Source organism: Prinia subflava, chromosome 1, assembly GCF_021018805.1.
Source record: "Prinia subflava isolate CZ2003 ecotype Zambia chromosome 1, Cam_Psub_1.2, whole genome shotgun sequence".
Taxonomy (NCBI): Eukaryota; Metazoa; Chordata; class Aves; order Passeriformes; family Cisticolidae; genus Prinia; species Prinia subflava.
Window position 1 is genome coordinate 6,749,248 of NC_086247.1, and position 20,430 is coordinate 6,769,677.

At 37.5% G+C, this 20,430-nt stretch overlaps 1 protein-coding gene across 1 annotated transcript in view; it reads right to left on the bottom strand.

The window, feature by feature from the left end:
- The window catches only part of KHDRBS3 (KH RNA binding domain containing, signal transduction associated 3), an 87,452-nt gene that overhangs the window by 35,305 nt on the left and 31,717 nt on the right, over positions 1 to 20,430 (bottom strand). The window contains exons 3-5 of the mRNA XM_063408704.1: positions 14,913 to 15,029; positions 12,721 to 12,867; positions 6,469 to 6,608 (exon numbers count right to left, since the gene is read on the bottom strand). Of these exons, the coding sequence (XP_063264774.1) occupies positions 6,469 to 6,608; positions 12,721 to 12,867; positions 14,913 to 15,029 (404 nt within the window). The remainder of the gene's footprint in view (positions 1 to 6,468; positions 6,609 to 12,720; positions 12,868 to 14,912; positions 15,030 to 20,430) is intronic.

Genomic DNA, 20,430 nt, shown 5'->3' on the forward strand with positions numbered 1-20,430 from the left:
GAATGGTATTTTTTTGTCTTTATTTTCCCCTCTCTCTACCATGGTGTCACCTCTGTCCCTGTCAGAAATCTTTTGAATGTCCTCAATAAGAACCCCTTATTAATAAGAACCCATAAAACCTCTTACAGTGCTGAGTCCATATATCCAGGTGGATGGCATGCAAAAATAAGCACTGAACCGCCCAAACTTTTTGAGTACTTTGATTGTGCAAATACTTCGGAACAGGGTTCAAGTGTCTTATTTCCAGGAAAGGTGAAATAAAAAGGTCCTTGCCAATAACTCCTCAGAGTATGACACCACAGCACACAAGTGCTGGAGCATCGCACGGGACACTAGCATTTGATTTTCTTTTTGCTATTTTTTGAGAAAAACTTTAGAGTAACTATTAACTGCAATTTCTATCAAACATACACTAGTACTTAATTATTGGAGGTAAACACACAGCAAATCCTATTGCGTAGCCAGGTGCTGTTGTCACTTGCAAAAAGGCTTTAGCAACAAAATGCTCATCTATGCACTTGAGTCCATGGTGCCCGGCTCTCAAAGAAACATTTTATTGCCAGATTGTTACTACTTCAAGAAAGTTTGAAATATTTGTTTCATCTTTATAATCACTTTGGGTTTGATTCTCACAAATTTATTAATCTGGCAGTGGTGAATCCAGTGACGAAGTTAACCTTCCCCATTAAACACACAAGTAATTTAGACTGTTAAATTCTGAATAATTTTACTCCCAAAGTTGGGTAATTATCTTGTAAGCTCTGCATGAAAAAAGGTTTTTGTATCTGGGTACCACAGACTAGACTAAGTAAAGCAAATCCCAGTAACTAATTTAATATCTTTTGTCTCTCTACAGGAGGAATAATCTAATTTTATCCACATACCACATCATCCCTTGAAGATCCTGTCATGAAAGCTGTTTTTGCTGGAATCTAACTCTCCTCTCATGACATTATTTCATTACTTATGATTCCAATTCAGTATATGAGGAAACAGAAACTACAAACTGAAGCACAATTTTTATAAAACACACTAGAGAAGGGGAGAAAAAGCCTCTAACAGAAGTGTCAGAAGGTGCTAAGGTGATTTGTAAACACTCTGGAGTAATGATAGAAGATGGTTAATGTCTAAAAATGTGCAAATGCAAAGTCTACCTTTACTGTATCCACTTACAGTATTACTAAAGTATTGAATTTTGTGATTAACATCTCATTGTTTAAATCCTGAATTTATTGTGTGTAAAAACATTCTCAAGAAAATCTAATACCAAAATGTAATATCACTAAGAACTGTGCTACACAATGTTAGACTCAAAACATTGGTGGATGTTCAGAAGGAATTCACAGGTACTAATCTAATCATTGATTCCCACTAAAATAGTATTTCACCAACTTATGCAACTGAGGTACTTCCTCTTCGGCCTTAGTTAGCAATAATATTTGACATGAATACTTGCTAGTAGTCCCACAGTGTTTCTAGGATTTATTTCCAGCAAACTAAGTTACCACCCCTGACCACAGTAGCAGGGACCACATCTCACACTCATCTCCAGCTGCCCCTCAGCAACAGCCACTTTCATAATTTCATTTAGCACTCTCTCTGCTCTAGAATCACACTTGATTTTTATTTCAAGTTTAGCCTATCACTGGATGGCTCAGTTAGTAAAATTATTCTGATCATGAAATCATAACTAGAATCAGTTCACAGCTTTCCTTCACTTTTAGTGAAACAAAAAAATAGGAAATTTATGGTATAAATATCCTTTTCACTATCTCCCTCCAGAAACATTAAATGGAAGAATAGCTTTAAAAAAAAAGACACTTGCAAAATTTAGGACCAGTTCTTGAACACTGTATTATTCAATGAGGAAACACTTGAAATTTTTTAATTTTAGCATTCATAGTTCTACATATCTGCAGGGATTTACACAGTTCAATAAATAGATCTAACAAATTTGGTTACCAGATGTTGATATATTATCTTCATTTGAGCACAGCCAGCTACATTCAATGTTCCTCAAACAGTAAATACTTTTGTTATATATTAGACATCTGAAAATAACAGACCTGTTATTTTGGTGCTGGTACTTTAAAATACTAAACCACTGATACCTGGATACAACTCAGAATTCAGATTCATGACTTTTCATCCTTTTTGGAAAAATCAAAAATGCCACCATTGAGTTAACACTCTTACACAAGTTTTATTTCATATTTATATTTTAAAACTGTAATATGTGGAATCCTCCCATTTCTAAGAGGCTGAAATCTTCTCTTACTTTCCCTGTATTAACTCCTCCTCTGACCCAGACCCTAAAACTCCGTCCCTACAGCACCTGATAAATCCCCACAAGGAGGCTCCTCCTGCCTCTTGTCTTCTTCACTTTCCTCTGCCTTCTCCCTCCCTGGTCCTGGGGGAATAAAATGGATCCTCCTGCTTAACAAAGAGAGCCTGTCTCCTCTGTTTCCCTGCAGGTGGCTCTACCTCCCTGGACAGGATGGTCACTGTTGCCATACCATGCAACAGTAATACAAAACTAAAACAAAACATAGTAAACACCAATAGTATCTGCCTTTAGTCTAGATCCTGAACTAGCTTTGTCAAATGTTTTTTGCTACAGAATTTTTGCACTTCACTACCTACATGTTCTCAAGAAAAAAAATATTCTTCAAAAAAAGAAACCAGTTCATTCCAGACCTGGCAGGAAAGCATCTGGAAGTTGTGAACAGACTGCAGCAGTGATCCACACCAGCTCATTTTACTTCTAACCTGTAAGACAGCAACTTCTCTCTCATAGCTTCTGTAGCAGTTTTATTTTCTCCAGACAGTGACAGTCATTCAACCATTAGGACCCCAGCATGCACAGACTGAAACATAAATAATAAATGGAGAAGTAAAAAAACCCTCCATACCCTCTTGAAAGGATAGATCAGAAATCTGCCATTTCTTTGATGAGACTATTGTTTTCAAATAGAATCTCTCTTAATCTGGGGTGTCAGCTCAGACAGCTCTACCTTATTGTGGCCTGTAAGTGGAGGTGCTTATAAGAAAGAGTATAATTTTATCAGTCTGTACCAATAGGACAAGGGACAACAGCTTTCAGCTGAAGAGGGCAAGTTGAGATTAGACATAATGAAGAAATTTACAATGAGGATGGTGAGACTGGAACAGGTTGCCCAAACTTTCTGAGAAAAGTTGCAGATGCCCCATCCCTGGAAGTGTTCAAGGCCAGAGTGGGACTCTGAGCAACCTGGGATAGTGGGAGATGTCCTGTCCATGGCAGAGGGTGAAATGAAATGGTTTTAAAGGGTCCCTTCCAACCCAAACCATTCTGTGATTCCAGCACTGATTTTTAGCCATAAGTGACACAAAATGGTTCCCCCCATGCTACCCCACAGTATCAAGGAACTTTTAGCCTAATCTTAGACTTATTATCATCCTCTAGATGATATTATCATCCACTTTTCTTAAACATCTCAGTTTTTTAAACATCACAATTGAGTGATCATTGAATCTTATTTTTATTTGTAACATAGTGTGAAGTTTTTGAGAAACACTGCTTTAGTTGCAAAATTTCCTTAGAGGTGTACATGAGCATGTATAGAGTCATAGAAAGGTTTGGGTTGGAAGAGACCTTAAAGATCACCAAATTCCAACTGTGTTGCCATGAGTAAGGACACCTTCCAGTAGAACAAAGAAATAAAAACCAGAGTTTCACCACTTTCCCTTGTTGTACAGAAGAGGGGTTACGTCAAAATAGTTTAAGTGCTCAGCATGAACTCTACAAAAATATACAAGTGCTGTGATTCCATCTGAAGGTAATTTTTAACTGTATTACGGACAAAAACTTGAGGCAAGGTGGGAAAAACAGAAATAGCTACAGGAAGCAGATGTATCCTCCAAGATCAATGATGAGAAAAGAATGTAAAGCTGACAACACAGACACTGCTCTTTCAGAACAAATTCCATCCAGTCACCCAGAAAAACCTTACTTGACTCTAGAGTAATAAAAATTTAGTCAAGAAAAATCAGTAACAATCCAGAAAAGAGAATAAAGAATTGCCAAACCACAGTCATTCGGAAATTACTTACCACACACAGGAACGTCTGTGCATAAACTAGAATTTTTGTATGCAAACACAAGTGTGCTGTTTTCTACAAAATAAAATTTTGTTATGGAGCTAAAAATAGATTTTTTAAGATGTTTTATATCCAGTTCTCACGTGTCTGATAAGGCGCAAAAAAGGCATAAATTAGTACTTTTAATTTTTTTTTCAACTGAAACTATTCAGGAGTAATAAAGGTTTCAAAAGTGGGAAATTAAACACACTCAACAAGATGTTTCATGTATCAAGGCTGGTATCATAAAACCATTCTGCAGATTACAAAGGAAGGTTAGGATCCAGGTTTTAGACTTCGTTTTGCAAGTCTTCTGAGGCTTTGCTTCAACTTCTCCTGGGTATCTCAGGGATGCTGCCTATTGAAACTGTTTCATCCAACACTGAGACAAAGCCTTTAAAGCTGTGCTTCAACAAAAGTATTATTCATTGAAATCCATTTCTGCTAGAAAAGAATCAGAGCATTATAACTGAGTTTGAGATCTACAGCTCAATGGCTGTAGAATCTCAGTAGCAACAGAATTGAACTTCACTTAAGGAATATGCTAACAGAGCACTTCAATTTGAGAGGAAAGTGTCTTTAAGACAAGCCTTGAAGAAAGGACAAGTCAAACAGACATCCTTTCACTTTCCTTTAGAATATATGTGAAAAATGGTAATGACAAGACTACAACCTTTTACTGTCATCTTCAAATGAAACACTAACAACATATAAATTTACCCTGAAGACACTTAAATAGTTGTAGACCAACTATACAGGATTCTGTAAGCTGTGTAACAGTGGATCTGTAACATAAAATGCAGATTTGAAAGTATAATTTACCAAAATCCAGAGGACAGAACTAGCAATGTTAGAAATGTAGTACTCTAAAAAACTATTTACATATGCGCACACTAGGTACTAACAGTGTAAATTAACTATCAAGCTTTGGTGCTAGGATCCAACCAAACAATAGCTTCGGTATCCCACAAATATTAGCTGAAGGATATGGAAAATGAGGTAAACTTTAAATAGTACTGCAAATGTACCTGTACTGAGCATCGGTAGCAGAACCATTACAGGCATCTGTGGCAAAGTTGCAAACAGATATATAAAAAACAATCCCCCCAAAAATAAATGCCAAAATCAAATGAGGTCTCCAAGTTGTAAGAACTCTTGCATGGCTGATTACAGTGTCAAGGGGCAAACCTTGGTGTATAATTAACACTATTCAGAACATTAAAATCAAAAAAAGCAGAATATGTGCAGAATATGAGCAGAATAATATATATTTACACAAAACGACAAAATTCAAGAACAAGAATTTGATGATTGAAAGTATTTTTTTTTCTCCCAGGACACAACCCACAGTAAGAATGATTTCTTTAAAGTAAGATTCACTCTGCATTTCATTTGAATTATTGTCAAGATACATTTAACTAAGCAGATCTATATAAAAGGAATATTTCCTTAGTGATGCTTCTTCTAACATGTTTTATCATCTGAGGTAAAATGCTTCAGGGTATTATTCAGAAATAAGTTTATGAAAAATGCATTGAAACTAGAAATTAGTCTACAACTTGCATTCAGAAATGCAAGTTTCAAGTTGCATTAACAAGAACTGTACACAAAAGAGAAGAAAAGATTACCAGAGTTAACAGTCACACTTAGGTACTGCAGCCACAATCCCTGTACATTGTAACATAAACAGTTATGAGCTTTATTTAGGTTTTGTTTTCACACTTCAGAACTTGAAGGAGTTGAAACTCATCTCAGTACTGCAATGAAGATGGGAGACGCTAGAGTAAAAATAAAACATCTCCTGTGACAAAGAAAAACAGCAAAAGCAGTAGACTTTGCCTACTCCCAGATCAAACAAAAGCCACTTCTCACAAAGTAAGTGCCACTCAGACATGAAAATCCAAATTCTACCTCCAGAGCACTTCTGTATCATTTCATCATGACTATGAAAACTTAGCAATACCATAAAAAAAGAAAAGCATACTGTGTAAGTTGGAGATACTGCCTGAAATTCAAGTCAATCAAGGTAAGACTGATTTACTGCTGTGAACTCCACAGGGCCCAAACACAGGCTACACCTAAGGAGAAACTCAAGGCTAGAAATGAAGTTGCTCACAGAAGATTGAACATCTTCTATGCTGTGCACTGCTTCTTTACAAAGGCAGCATTCAAATTCCACAAGTTCATTGTTAATTCAGTTCAAATGAACTAAACTTCCATCAATAAATGAAGGTTGTTTCTCCAACCTTTTCCTCTTCTTTTGGGTATCTTATGTATTTACCTTGGGGGAGAGATTGTGTTTGAAGGGAAAAGCTTGAAATAGGTACATCCAAATGAAACTCCACGTACCTGGACAAAGCAGGAACAGGTACTCCTCTTGCTCGAATCGATGCTTTTCCACGGACAACTGGAACTTCTGCAGTTTCGGAGCCACCATTTAAATATGTTAATTCTTGAAGCTGTGCCTGTCTAATTTCATCGTTGTAGTCCTAAAACAAGGGGAGGCAGAGTGAGAAAAAGAATCAAATTGCTTGCCCACCACTTTCAGCAAACATTGCTCCTGAAAGTTTCCTCTTAAAATGTTGAACATTCCACTGAAAAAGTTTAATATGCATAATAAGATAGGAATAATATTCAGCCCAAACATTATTTAAGAATTCTACATAACTGCCATTTTTGCTCAGGCATGTTTTTCTTTCCCTTTGCATATATTTTTATGTAGCTTTACCAATTAAAATGGCAATGTTAAATTGCTGCAGAGATAGGAGGAAACCAGAAAACAGACATCAAGATCCCATATTTTGAACTGAGATCCAGTTTGTAGTTCCAGCTGTAGAATGACTGTGTGTTAAAAACAGGAAAAAGAGGAGAGAGAAAGTTTCAAAAGAGTAGAGAATAAATACACTTGAGAATAGCACATGAAAACAAAGGAATAGATTAGGAATTCACACTTTTAAAGTCAGGAGTTACAGAGTAAACACAGGAATTAATTCAATACACACATGCACTGTTACATAATAAGAGGAGCTGAAAAAATTAAATTCTGTAATAAGCAATGGTAAAAAATGCCAAGGACAGATAGCTTATTTCTGGCTGCACAAATCCTCTACTCTCAAGGTCTAGCAAAAAGAAAGCTCAGGTTTTCACACACAGAATTAATATGGTACTTCTCATGCACAGTTTTCAGGGACCTTGAGTCAACCTCCGAAACAAGCAGAGCACACAGAAATAAAACAGACCCAGTACTGAACTCTTGAGATGTAAGTATTTTTCTGTAATTTCTCCTCCACTTAAAGTGAGCCAAGCAGAATGCAGCACCAAGTATCAAAATACTAATAGGTGCTCCCACAGGAACAAAGGGATACTTCTGATACAACAGCTCTTCTGCAAATCCTCCCATTTCAAGAAGAAAGGTTTGTTCTAACACTATCCATTTTACAATTCAATGACAAAAAGAATCTGAATCTCACTGCAAATCTGAGTTTATTACATTCATTCACTAGACAGGGACCAAAAGATTGTCAGGCAGTCTTACAGACTTTGAAACATAACCCTGCATTGAAAGGAGATTAAAACTTCCACAAATTCAAATCTCTCAATTATCCCTATAACATTCTGCTTCTCCTAGACTTCTATAAATGGACACAAAAAAAGTTGTTCTTTATATGCCATTGCTGAAGAAAGTTACTGGTGTTAAAAGAAGCACCATAACTGCATTTTGTCCAAAGTGCCTTAAAGAGGTTCTGAAATTTAACTGCCAACTGCCCACCTGAGATCATCCTCTATTTAGCAGCAGAAACCAGCCAGCTAATATGGAAAAAGTCTAGAAGACTGAAATAACTGTTTCAAATGGCATAATTGAAGCTTTTGATAAATAGATTCCATTATTAAATGGCCAGGACCCAATACATAACCAATCCATCACAGGGAGTAGACTACAAACAGGAAACTGAACACTATTCTGGCCAGCTGCTGTACAGAAACCCACTTTGTATTTTTATTTGTTGCCGGACCAGAACTGGCTACAAATGCAAAATTCTATGCCCTGTATAGAACAAAACTTCCACCTTGACATAAAATGCCAAGAAACTGTACCACTAATGTACAATATCAAAGTTCTGACAGCCTGTATCAGACACCCTTCATAATTTCTTCACAAAACATCTTTTTCAGAACTAGGCCCCGGGAAAAATACCTTTGATAATTTTATACTCAATTAATTTAATTCCTTAGCAAAGACGTGCTCGGGTTGCCACTTTGTGTTGGGTCCCTTTTCTCCCTGATGCTTTCTCACTTTCCTGCAGCACATTACCAGCCATAGCAGCAGCCTTAGGTCACAGCAAAGGGCTCCACTGTGCACAGCACAGAACAGAAAACATGGCCCTTATCACATACGCCAGAGGCGGCAGGAGGATGCAGAGTGAAGGAGCAGTACAAGGCAGCCACGATAAGCTGCAGTGTTAATCCATTAGACTCTGAAATGGATTCCTCAATTAAAAGTAGCAGATGGTCAATTTATGAATACTCGCTGCTGGAAACAGCACACTTCAAGTCAAATTAAGCAGACAATATTTTTCTCCTCACCTAGAAGATGGACATGGAAACCCTTTAGACTGCATCCCTCCTCTGAACAGCTTAGGCAGTGGCAGCACTTGAATTTCAATCAAATGCTGCTGCTGAATTTCAACTGAGCAGGTGTACTCTTATTTTATGAATAAATTGCCTATCCTGACTACAGTCTTATTCAACCATGGAGTGCATTTACATCAAGATCCATGCAAGAGGTTTTCACCCCAAAGTCCCCACACTTACATGATCTAACTAAACCTTAATTTTATCTATAAATTTCACCCAGCCAGATCAACACATTGGCAGCAGCTCTTCTTGGGATCGTTTTAGCTTAAGACCTTATTTGTCTCTCAAACTATTAACAAAGCTATTTATTTATATCGTGTTAGGACAGATCCCTAAAAAACCCTTTGCAGCTTTGCAAAGCACCCAAGTGGATCTTTACCCTGACAGTGAGCAATCAATAATTATCAGGTTTCCAGCCACTGTTTTTACACCTTACAGTTACTTGCCAGCTTACTTAAGGAAAAGTCTGTGAGAGCTTCCAAAGGCCACCAAGCTCTTCAAAACGCCATTAAAAGCTATTTCTTCACCACATCTTACAAACCAAATATGTAGAAGGTAGGACAGGCTTCAGGAAAAGGTTGTGAATTCTGCTCACATTGTCATATTAATAGTATAGATTGATCTCTCAAAGACATTTCTATACTTTGCTCTAAAGACAAGGAAAACAAGAAACTCTGGTAATCAACACCAAAGCATAATTAGTGCTGTATCTGTCACAAGACAAATGACTGCCACTACTCAAAAAATTATGCAAAACAGACTAAGTTCTCATGGCAAAAACTGCCATAACCATAGGATCACAGGGATGGGATGGGATGGTTTGGGATGGAAAGGGCCTTAAAGATCATCTTGTTCCAACTCTCCAGCCATAGGCAGGGACACCTTCCACCAGACCAGGTTGCTCAGGGCCCCATCCAGCCTGGCCTCAAAGCCCTGGTGTAATTCAGCAATCAGGGGCAGGTGAGGTTGAAAGTACCTGGCTTTTTGACCTGACAGAAGTAATTCTGAGATAACCAGAATAAAGCACAACACCCACCAATCTAATACTTGAAAAAGAGTGCTGAACAAAGAGTCAGGGCCAGAATACAGGGACTGGCTAATTTAAAGCAAGATAAAAGAATATACTTAAATCAGAAACCACAATTCGAACTGCAGGAGAAAGCTAAGACTCAAGGCAACTTATGCACAGCCAAAAATACCCTTGGAAAACAGTTTTATATTTTGGGTTGAGTAATGCCAATAGTTTAAATGAAATTACACCACTGCAGCTGCTTGAGGGTAAACTTCAATGCAAGAATTCTTGCCCATGGATCTGAAGATCCAATAAGAGAGGCTGAGGCATTTTTGCTATAGTCAGCTACCACAAGGATATTCTGTATTCTGCATTCTAGCACCAAATGTCATGTTATGTTCAGCTCTGATCTGAAAGATGAACAATAACCATATTCATAAATTGTGTCTAGCATCTAAAACTGTAGGAAGTCATAGTGACCCTCTCCTTATATTTAAGGAGAATGTAAATTATGATCATGATCATATGTACTCATATCAAGACATCATTCCTGAAATAAAACAGGTAATTTCTTAAGAAGGATACAACAAGACCTTGGAGAAAATAAAAACCAAGTTGCATTTGGCAGCAGTGAACCAAACAGTTCTAGAAAAGAAAAAGCTTCTCCTTATTCCTTCAGTGGCTGCTGCAAGGGAGGGCAGGCAAAAGAGATTAAGGCATTTAGGGCAATTCTGATAAGCTTACATTTGAAAAGCCAAAGGGAAATTAAGACAGTGTTGGCTTGATCCCACAGTTCAGGAAAGATTATGTAGCATCAGTTCAGCTCAGTGTAATAAAGATGCAATGATCAAAAATAAAGATGGAAAAGTGTATAATCAACCAGTCAATGGAATTGCTCATTATCAGTCTGTAATTCTACTGGCTTAACACACTAATGACCAGGTTTTGATAAGCTTACTTCATTTGTAGCAACATTAGGGAAATCAAGCTCAATGAAGAAAAATAAGACCTCTGATGGAGGGGGCATGGAGATCAGACATATCCTTTCTTCCAGTACACGCAAGAAACATTTATCAAATGGAACATATTCCTAGCTAAAAAAATGCAGCTGTATGCTGTCTAGAATAGCTAAGAACTTAATTCTCTACCTCTCCACACCACTAAATCATGAATCATGTAAATAGAGTAACCTTGGACATTACGACAGCCCAGCATTCCTACAAATATTCTGTTGAGTATCTCCTTTCTGATCAGTTAGGATGCTGGAACAGTGGTATGCTCATTCCACCTCTTTGCATATGCATCAAGAAAAAGCAATTTGTAATCTGCAGACAAATGTACAATGTGATGCTCAAGTTTCTATAAGATGAGAACATAATGCCCAGGACATCTTTGTTTTTCAACTGTTCAAAAAGTGCATCTACATTAGGGTTATTTCACATCAGGACATATTCCTACTGAACCTCCTGACAACTACCATTTATCATGCTTTGGTTCATACCACAGTAGAGTATTGGGGCAATTCACTCAGAGAAAAACAGGTCAGAAGAAACAAAACTCAAGGAGCACACAGCTCCAGTCACCTGGAGACTTAGTTTCATGAAGTACCTTGAGTTGGAAGGGAACCACAGGGATCATTTAAGTCCAAATCCTGGCCCTGCAAAGGAGGACAGCCCTAAAATCCGACCATGTGCCTGGGAGTACTGTCCATCTCTTGAACTCTGTAAGGCTTAGTGCTGTGACCATTTCCCTGGGGAGCCTATTCTGGTGCCCAGCTACTCTCTATGTGGTTTCACAGATGTGGACTAGGTTTGGTACAACCTGTAACTTCCAAAATACATACAGGAGCACTGTTAAGTCATCAGCACCAAGCAGTACAAGAGACATCTCCAACTGGTCCCCCAGACAGCCATGCTGGCTCCACTCAGCCATTTACAAGCTCCTGTCACTCACAATACATGTTCAGGAAACTTTCCTTAGCCACATCCCCACACTTCCCAGATCTGACACAAATAAAGACTAACACTTGGGTAACATTTTCAGCAGAAAATAAAATAAGTCAATGCACCTTGAAGATGCTTTGCTTTCTATACTATTCCTTTGATCACCAAATAAAGACTGAAGAAATGTTCACTCAAGAGCTAAAACAGATGGGAACTTCACACACAGAAACACCACCTCAAGTGCTCCAGCGAGTGCTTCCGAAGAGAGGCCGGGCTTTTTCAAGCAGTTTAATATTGCAAAGAAGTAAGATTGGTTCTTACATGAGGAGCAGATGAAGTTACAGAGGACATTAGAAACCCATTACCTAGACATATTCCAAACCTGGAGTACAAAATTGTACTGAAAACCAGATGTCATTTTATACATCCATACAATGCAAGCTGAAGTATACACCTAAAAAAAGGAGGGCTCATGTATCAGTACTATGGTAAAAATAAAGATACAAGATAAACCTGTATTGATTCTCAACACTAAACCAGGATTACAGGTGAGAGAAATACTACAGCTTCAAATGTTTTAATTCCTTAACAGAATTGATGCTTCATGTGTACCAAAAAACCAGGAAAGGCACAAATTTAACAGATTTTTACAATTATTTGTAGTCTGTGATACTTTGCATATGGCTAATAAGCAAGAAGTTTCTCTTTTACTGTAGGTCAGCTCATTAGATTTGCATGGACAGTTACGGATTCACCCAGTAACTGCCTGTATCAAAATGCAAAGTACTTGACAATCAATTTCTTTCACAAATGGAATTAGGAAACATGACCTGATCAATACTGTACACTGTTCAGACTCATAGAACAGGTTGGGCTGGAAGGGACCTTAAACATCATCTAATTCCAACCCCCTGCAATGGGCAGGGACACCTTCACCAGCTTACTCAGTTTTAGAGATAACATTTCTCACTCAATACTACCAGAATTCTCATTAAAAAAAAAAATACTAACAGGGATGAGGAACTTCTTGATTTCTTCCAATGCATGTCCCATTCTGGCATATGCTTCTGCAGGTGGAGCAAACACTTCAATTAAAACATGTAGGTCATCATTTAGGTGGAAATACTTGGCCTCTCCACTTTTTCTCAACTCTTCCTCCTAGGAGATAAGAAAAGCATTGGTTTTACAAATTCTTGTTTGAAACACTGTTGTGCAAGTGTCGAAGTTTCTCTAGAGGAATCTGCAGACACTTTCACTCATGTTCAGATGTCTGCAACTGAAAAAGTAACCCATGAAGTGAGAGCCAACAGATCCTGCTCACATGCAGGAACTGTAGCACAAGGAGGAATGCTTCCAAGAGTTTTCCCAGGTGCACCAGTTTCATGAAGACACTTTTCTTGAAAGTAAAGTCTACAGAAAGCAGGTTTGATCCAATATTCCACAAGAGCAAGCTTCTTTTACCAATATTATTTCAATCACAGTATTACTATGCTGCTTTGATACTTATTTTCTGTTCCCACTGAAGTTTTTATCCAATGAGTGCATCCTTCACAGAACTCTGCTATTTGGACATAAAGCTAACAGCATATGAGATGAGGGAGAGAACATTAGCAAAAAGAGTTCAGAAGCTCTTCTTTCATCTTCCTTCACCCACCCCACTTCAATGACTGCAAAGCTGAGTTCAATGAAGTGAAGCAGAGCTCAGTTCTCAAATACTGCAAAATATTCACAGACCAAAAGGGCAGCACTTGCATTTCTCAGGCTGACCCTTGCACACGTCTACTTGACAGGTCCAAGGGATGAAACTCGCACTAGAAATAATTTCATTGCTTTACCAGGTAACATTATATCAAATAATTAGCAGTTCTGCTGTCTAAAAAACTAACCCTGCCCTGCAACTTCCTGTATTTGACAAGCACCAGGTAAGCACTTCACCACTTAGATTACTAAAATTGTAAGTTCACTGATAGCTGAAATCTCCTCCCCTGCACACCCCTAATTACAGGTTGAGGTTTATATGTAACAATCCATTTCTACTTCTCATGTATAACAGTCTTATCAACGTGATTTGTGTTTAGCTATAAAGATATTAAAAAAAAAAAAATCAGTCTAAATCGCTGTCAGAGCACCCTGTGCAAGAATATTAAGAGGTCAGTCAGCATGATTAGACTCCATCAGCAAAATCATTATTTTGTCAATACAAATAAGAGATCTTAAAAATAGAAAGTAACTTAATATAAGCATCACAGCTCAAATATTTGGTTTTAGTAGGAACTGCTTCTCTGTTAAATACATAGGCACAATTACTCAAAACGAGCCATTAGCACTGGGAGCTAGTTGAGTTCCCTATATACTGGTTTTTAGTATATACTTGCACCACACATTCCCTGTCCTTTTCTCCTAAAGAGAAAAAAATCACTGTGCAGTTAGTTTGTGCAAAAATAGAGTGCTAAGAAACTTCCATTCTGTGTTTATCAATAAAGTTGCCTGAAAACAGCAATAAGCAATAGAAGAGTCACAATTTTCTGTGTAGGACCTAGTAAAAAAGTATTTCAATCAGCACTTTTAAGAAAACAATTTCAACCCAGGGGTTTGTTTTTTTTAAGATCAATCCCATAACCAAACTTTTTAAGCCACTCTGTGCTTTTTCTGCTAAGTTCACTTCCACTATTGTATTTTATTTTAATTCTGTAACATGACTTGGCAGTGCTTCCATTACTTTCTCCATTCCTTGTATGGCCAGAAGCTGGACTTGGATGATCCATGCAGGTACCTTATAACTCAGGATATTCTGTGAGTCTATGAAAACACTACACACTAAAACCCTTATAACCGCACACAAATGAAAATTAGCTCACTCACTCACTGGTTACACCTCACAACCTGTGGAACACATTAAGCATTTCAGGGGTTTTTTTGTTTCCTATGAAGACCAACACAAAATCCAGAACTTGTTCCCATTCCAGTATCCCTCTCTGAGAGCAGTTTAGCTTCCATAAAATTCTCCATCTTCCATTTACTTGGCATCTATTGGCTTGGTCTGCCCGCTGCTTGGCTTGACTGGCCAAAGAGAGACATTAACCAATAATCAATATGAGGATCTCCTGTGCTTTTTTTTTTTCTAATTTTCTTTACAAGGTTTGTTCCCCTCCGCAGAAATTTAAGGTAAGTTAAAAATCTCCACTGACATACTCAAGCCTTACCTTTGTCTTGTCCCTCATGGAGCCTTTTCCCAAAATAGACATTTTTGTAAGTGTTTCTTCTTGTAAACGCTTTAGAGAATTACCACGTGGACCCAAAAGTTTTCCCACGAAGTTGAACTGTAAGAAAACAAAAAACCCAATACATTAACCTTGTTAGATTTTTAATGGTAAATTAATGAGCAATGAGTAAATTAAAAGGGTATTTTGCTGAAACAACTTTTGGTCATAGGTGCAAGTGATTAGATCATAAATTAAATAACATTAAGTACAATCATACAGTACAATTAATAGAATGTCAGTGACTCCAGCAACACAGAAGTATCTGAACTCAAGGACAACTTGATATCCACTACAGGCTGCCAGATCAAGAGGAGCCTGTTGACAAAGCAATCTTGCTCCAGGTAACAGGAGGCATCATGCCCAAGGGCTTTTGTCCTTTTGTCCTGCTGAGGGACTCCAACCACCCCAAAATCTGCTGGAAGAGTGGCAAGGTGAGTTGCAGGCAACTCTGGAGACTCCTGGAACGCATGGGATAACTTCCTGACCCAGGTAACAGAGCTACCAGAGGGGAGGCGTTACTGGAACTGTTAGTCACCAACGCAAATGAGCTCATTGGAGACATCAAGATAGGAGGCAGTGATCATGCACTGGATATAGATCAGGAGTAAAGCTGGGCTCCAGAACTTCAGGAAAGCAGACTTCCAGCTCTTTTGGGAGCTAGCCAGTGGGATCCCCTGAGAGAATGCCCTCAGGGATGAGGGAGTGGAACAGAGCTGGCTGATCTTTAAGGAAGTCTCCCATTGAACACAAGAGCTAGCGATTCCCAGCAGCAAGAATTCAGACAAGAGACCAGCAGGTCTCTTTGACAGGCTGGTCAAAGTAAAAGGCAAGAAACAAATGCACAGACAGTGGAAGTTAAGACAGGTGACCTGGGAAGAATACAGAGATGAAGGCTGGTCATGTAGAACAGGGGTGAGGAAGGCCCAAATAAAGCTGAAACCGAATCTGGCAAAGGACACAAAGACTGACAGAAAGGGCTTCTCCAGGTGTCCCAACCAGAAAAGGAAGGTTAAAGAAGGTGTTACCCCCACTCCCACCGATAAACCATGATGGGAAACTGCTTACAATAGATAAGAAGGTTGAGGTACTCAACAGCTGAAGTGACACAATCATGTTAACAAGATCATTTTAGGCAGAAATAAAATATAGTGATGCTGAACAGCAAACAGGCTTAAGCTTTGTGGCCTCAAATTTATGAAAGAGGTCATAAGTTCTTTGCTTGTCCTTCTACCACCACATCACTGACAAGACAAAATGGGCTGCACTGATCTCCCTGTTCATCTGGAATTATTTGAAAGGACTTAAGAATGGGGCAATGGCAGTCCCAAGTCTCTTGCTGCTACACTGGAAGTGCTGATGGAACAAAGGCCCAGCTGCACTCACACTACAATGCAGAAAGTCTACAGCTCCAGTTCATTTCTTTCAGCTTTAGACAAAAATAGAAAGCAAGCAATAAAGGTCAACTAAACTTGAAAATATGAGTTTATTCCCCTTTCTGGTTGCAAGTTCAATTCCTAATGTAGACCTGACATAATACTATTGAGAAAATGGCTTATGGATTACTATAGCCCACAGAACCTATTAAATTTAAGGCCATGCATAAACCAGTCTTTTCTGAAATTATCAGGTCACATTGACAAATTCTCAGGGAATTTCTGTATTTTTTTTTTTTTAATTAGAGTTGTCCATTTTTTTCATTTAAGTCCTAAGAAACAGTCAAGGAAAATATTAATCAGAAAGATTGAACAAATACAGGTAGAAATTTCCATTGCTGAGAATATTCAGGACTCAGGGCCACTGACAGAGTCCTGTGAAATTTAATTTACAATCATTATTTCAACAGAAGGTTGAACATCTGAAGGCATAGATGTTCTCTAGAGAATTTCTTATAACTCAGGCTTCTGATTTTGTTGTTTCTGAAGGTATAACTAAGGAAAGCAAACGAATTAAAACAATTTGTAACAAATTTGAACTTCCAGAAGTCCATTGCTCCTTTTCAGGAGTTTCCTTAAAGGAAGCTCATAGTTAAGCTTAAAGTAAAGCTTTCATGTAGTGGAATACCACCTCGGTTTTTCAAGCATTACTTAAGATTACTTATATCTAGTTATAATAGCCTTTTAAGCTACTGGGGACAAAATAAACACTTTCTCTTTAATGCAGCTGCATTCTTTTAGTTAAAACCAAGTAGTTTAATGTTGTGTAAATCTAAAACTTGACCTACCAACTTTAATACCTCCAAAAGTTGTCATCTTTTAAAAACCATGAAATCTCTAGTGCCAAAGTCAGACATCACAGAAGCTATACAAGTACTGCACAGATGACATGTTCTAGACACATTTAATGAACATGAAAATGTATTGTCTGTACCCTGAGAGCCACTGAACTAATGTTTTCTATGCACCGAGGCTCCAAATATTTGATTTGACAAGTGTCTGAAGCATAAGAAACTTGTGTTGCACGTCTGAAATGCTGCTGATTCGAAAGCACAGTACCTTTAAGTAGCTTAACTGCACAAAAGGTTAGTAAAATATGGCTTACAACGCAGTCACAAAGCATTTTTGCTCCCACATAACAAAACTAAAAGGCTTTGGAACACTTCAGTTCATTAGTTCATAAATAAAACCCATTTATAATATTGAAGGAATCCTTTCAGAAGAAAACAAATTATTTACTTTGAACAGGTACTGCATTTTGTTCAAACTATTGGTTATCTCCCTTTTACATCAAATTGGAAACATCTGAGCAAGGGTTTATTTTGAAATATTTCATAGCTACAGAAACACTCAAAGTATCAGTCACTAAGTTACTATTATTACTTATATACTGCTTTCAATCAAACAGTAGAAGGACTCAAACCTAAAGGTACAAATCCAGCACACAGTAAAACAAATTTTACTAACAAAATTAGCAAATCCCGTTTACCTGCTGGTGTTAAGAAAGAAGTGAGCCTGGCAGATCCAGGTTAGCTCATACACAAGATTGCTCACACACAAGTTGCATGGGTGCTTCCCATGTTGTTCCACATTAAGTTTATTTGCCCCAAGGGCACAAGAACAAAGAACAAATTCAGGTTTATTATTGAACTCAGGCTTATCAACTGCCTCTGACTTAGATACACTCAATAGTAATAAACAGGTATCTGAACAGCTCTGCCTGAGTCAGACAGTCACATTTACTAGTGCTGCATCAGAATCAGACATGCCAGACTCCCCTCTTTACCCATCCCTCTCAATACAGCACAATCACCTCCCAATGCTGTAAATACCAAAACCAGTCCTCACCTTCACCAGGTTCAGCTTAACACTGCATTAAATCACTTACACTGTATTCCAGTGCAAGCTGGTGAAATTTTCAGTTCTACAGGACACATGAACTTTCAAGAGTCAACTATGTCCCTCTACATTGGATAATCTTTGTCAAATCAGGAATTGTGTCTGCACTTAGACAACTTCTAATGTATTAGGTAATTAGCAGTAAACTTTGGACAATGGCATATGAAAGAGGAGATAAAGTCCCCAACTCAAATTTGCTTCTAGACCAGCACTGAAGGATTTGGCAAATACAGTATCTCAAGCAAAATTACAGGCATCTTTGCAAAAACAATATCAAGATTCTGATTAACAGGAGGAAACAATTAGATAAAATGGGAAAAATTAGCATGTCAGCTACACTTCTAACCAAATAATATTCTGCTATTTATAAATGGTACCCTCTAAACAAAACATCATCCAATAATACAATAGTTTAAGCAAAAGGATGCGAAGTTAGAGAGGTGTTTTTATTCCTAAAATCTGTGATCACTGAAAACATATCCTCCTGCACCTCTGGTTGACTTTGTGGCTAAGATACAGCATGCAGTGCTACAGGTATTTTTCAAATTCCTGGGGTGTGGGATTTTCTCTTGACCATGGTGTCCATTAGCTGGCAAATACTGGTTAACTGTACTAAAAGAGTGTATATGTTTCCCTTTTACAGATTATCCTAAAGTCTGTAAAAAATCTCCAATTTAAAATACATCTCAAAGAGAAAACATCTTTCACAATAGAAACAACAACAAAAAAGATAAGGTTTTTGCTCCAAAATGGTTTCCTTTCTTAGATTTTAATAAATTCTCATTTTAAGAAATATTTTTTTCAGTTATCATACAACGGAGATTATAGGCATCACTGCATAGCACCCACTTCTTCAGAATCACCAAATCAAAAGACGACTTGAACAGTTGTTTAGAGATTTGATTCCTTACTACATCACTGCTTGAAACCATTCCCTGAAAACATTTCTGGAGAAACACAGTTACAAAGACCATGATATTCTCTTCAGAACCATTTGATCTACTATACAAATTATAACAAAAAAAAAAAGGCATTAATGCCAATGTGACAGCATTTTTAAATGTATATATTACAGAAAAGGGGATGTAATAGAAAAAGTAATCCTTGTTTATCCCCAACCAAGGCAAGTCTGCTAAGAATGGTTCATCCAGCTTAAAATATTTAGTGAAAGTATAAATGCTTGACCAAATGCTTTCCTGTAAAGCTTTAAGCACTCCATTGTTATTAAAGCCAAAGAAAGCTTTCTTGACATATTAGTTTTCTGCAATGGTTTCTCTGTGACAGGGTCACTAGAAAAAAAAAATAAAGTTAATTTAGATTCAGAGCAATTAATTTAAATTAACCTTAAATTGACCCGAAACAAGGCAAACTTTAAGGTTTTTCCTATTTGTCTCAGAAAGATAAGTTTCTATAGAAAGGTAAGTTCTTCAGGCATCTATGTTACACCACAAACTACTCTCCTTCATGTAACATGGTAATAGGTCTTTAAGCATTTATTCATAGCAGAAAGCTTGGTCAATTTTACTATAAGGTTGCTCAAAAGTTATCCCTGCTATTACAATTGATGCTTGTTCCCCCACATCACTTCTGGTTATGCAACTACATTTTCTCATTTCTACTTTAAGAAATCCTTAGAGCTGAGCTATTACAAAAAAATTGCTTTCTAACTAGTCATGTGATTAAAATATTAATCTCTCCGTGACTTTACATAACAACAGCAGATATATTGTATATGACAATGACATTTTAAAACAGGTATTTTCACTTTAAAAGTTGAGCTAAAAGGTTTAAATGGATACCAGTTCCACAAGTCAGTAACTTTTGAGAAAATATATTTCAAGTATCACTTTGGGGAACAACAGACCATTTGTTCTTAACTTTTGAGATTTACCCAGTATTTAAGTGTATATCTATGAGCAATTTTTAAAATGGTAGCCTCTCAAACTTGAAATAATTATTCCCCTCAGTTTTGATCCATCTCATGGAAAACCATCACGATTCCATTTACCATCCAGGGAAGCTATTTTTTTCAGCTAATTCAGAACACCCAAGTTCAGCAAACTGTCAAAGCAAAATCAGGGTTCTGAGAGTACTTCACAGTGTATATTCATTGAATGTATGGGAGG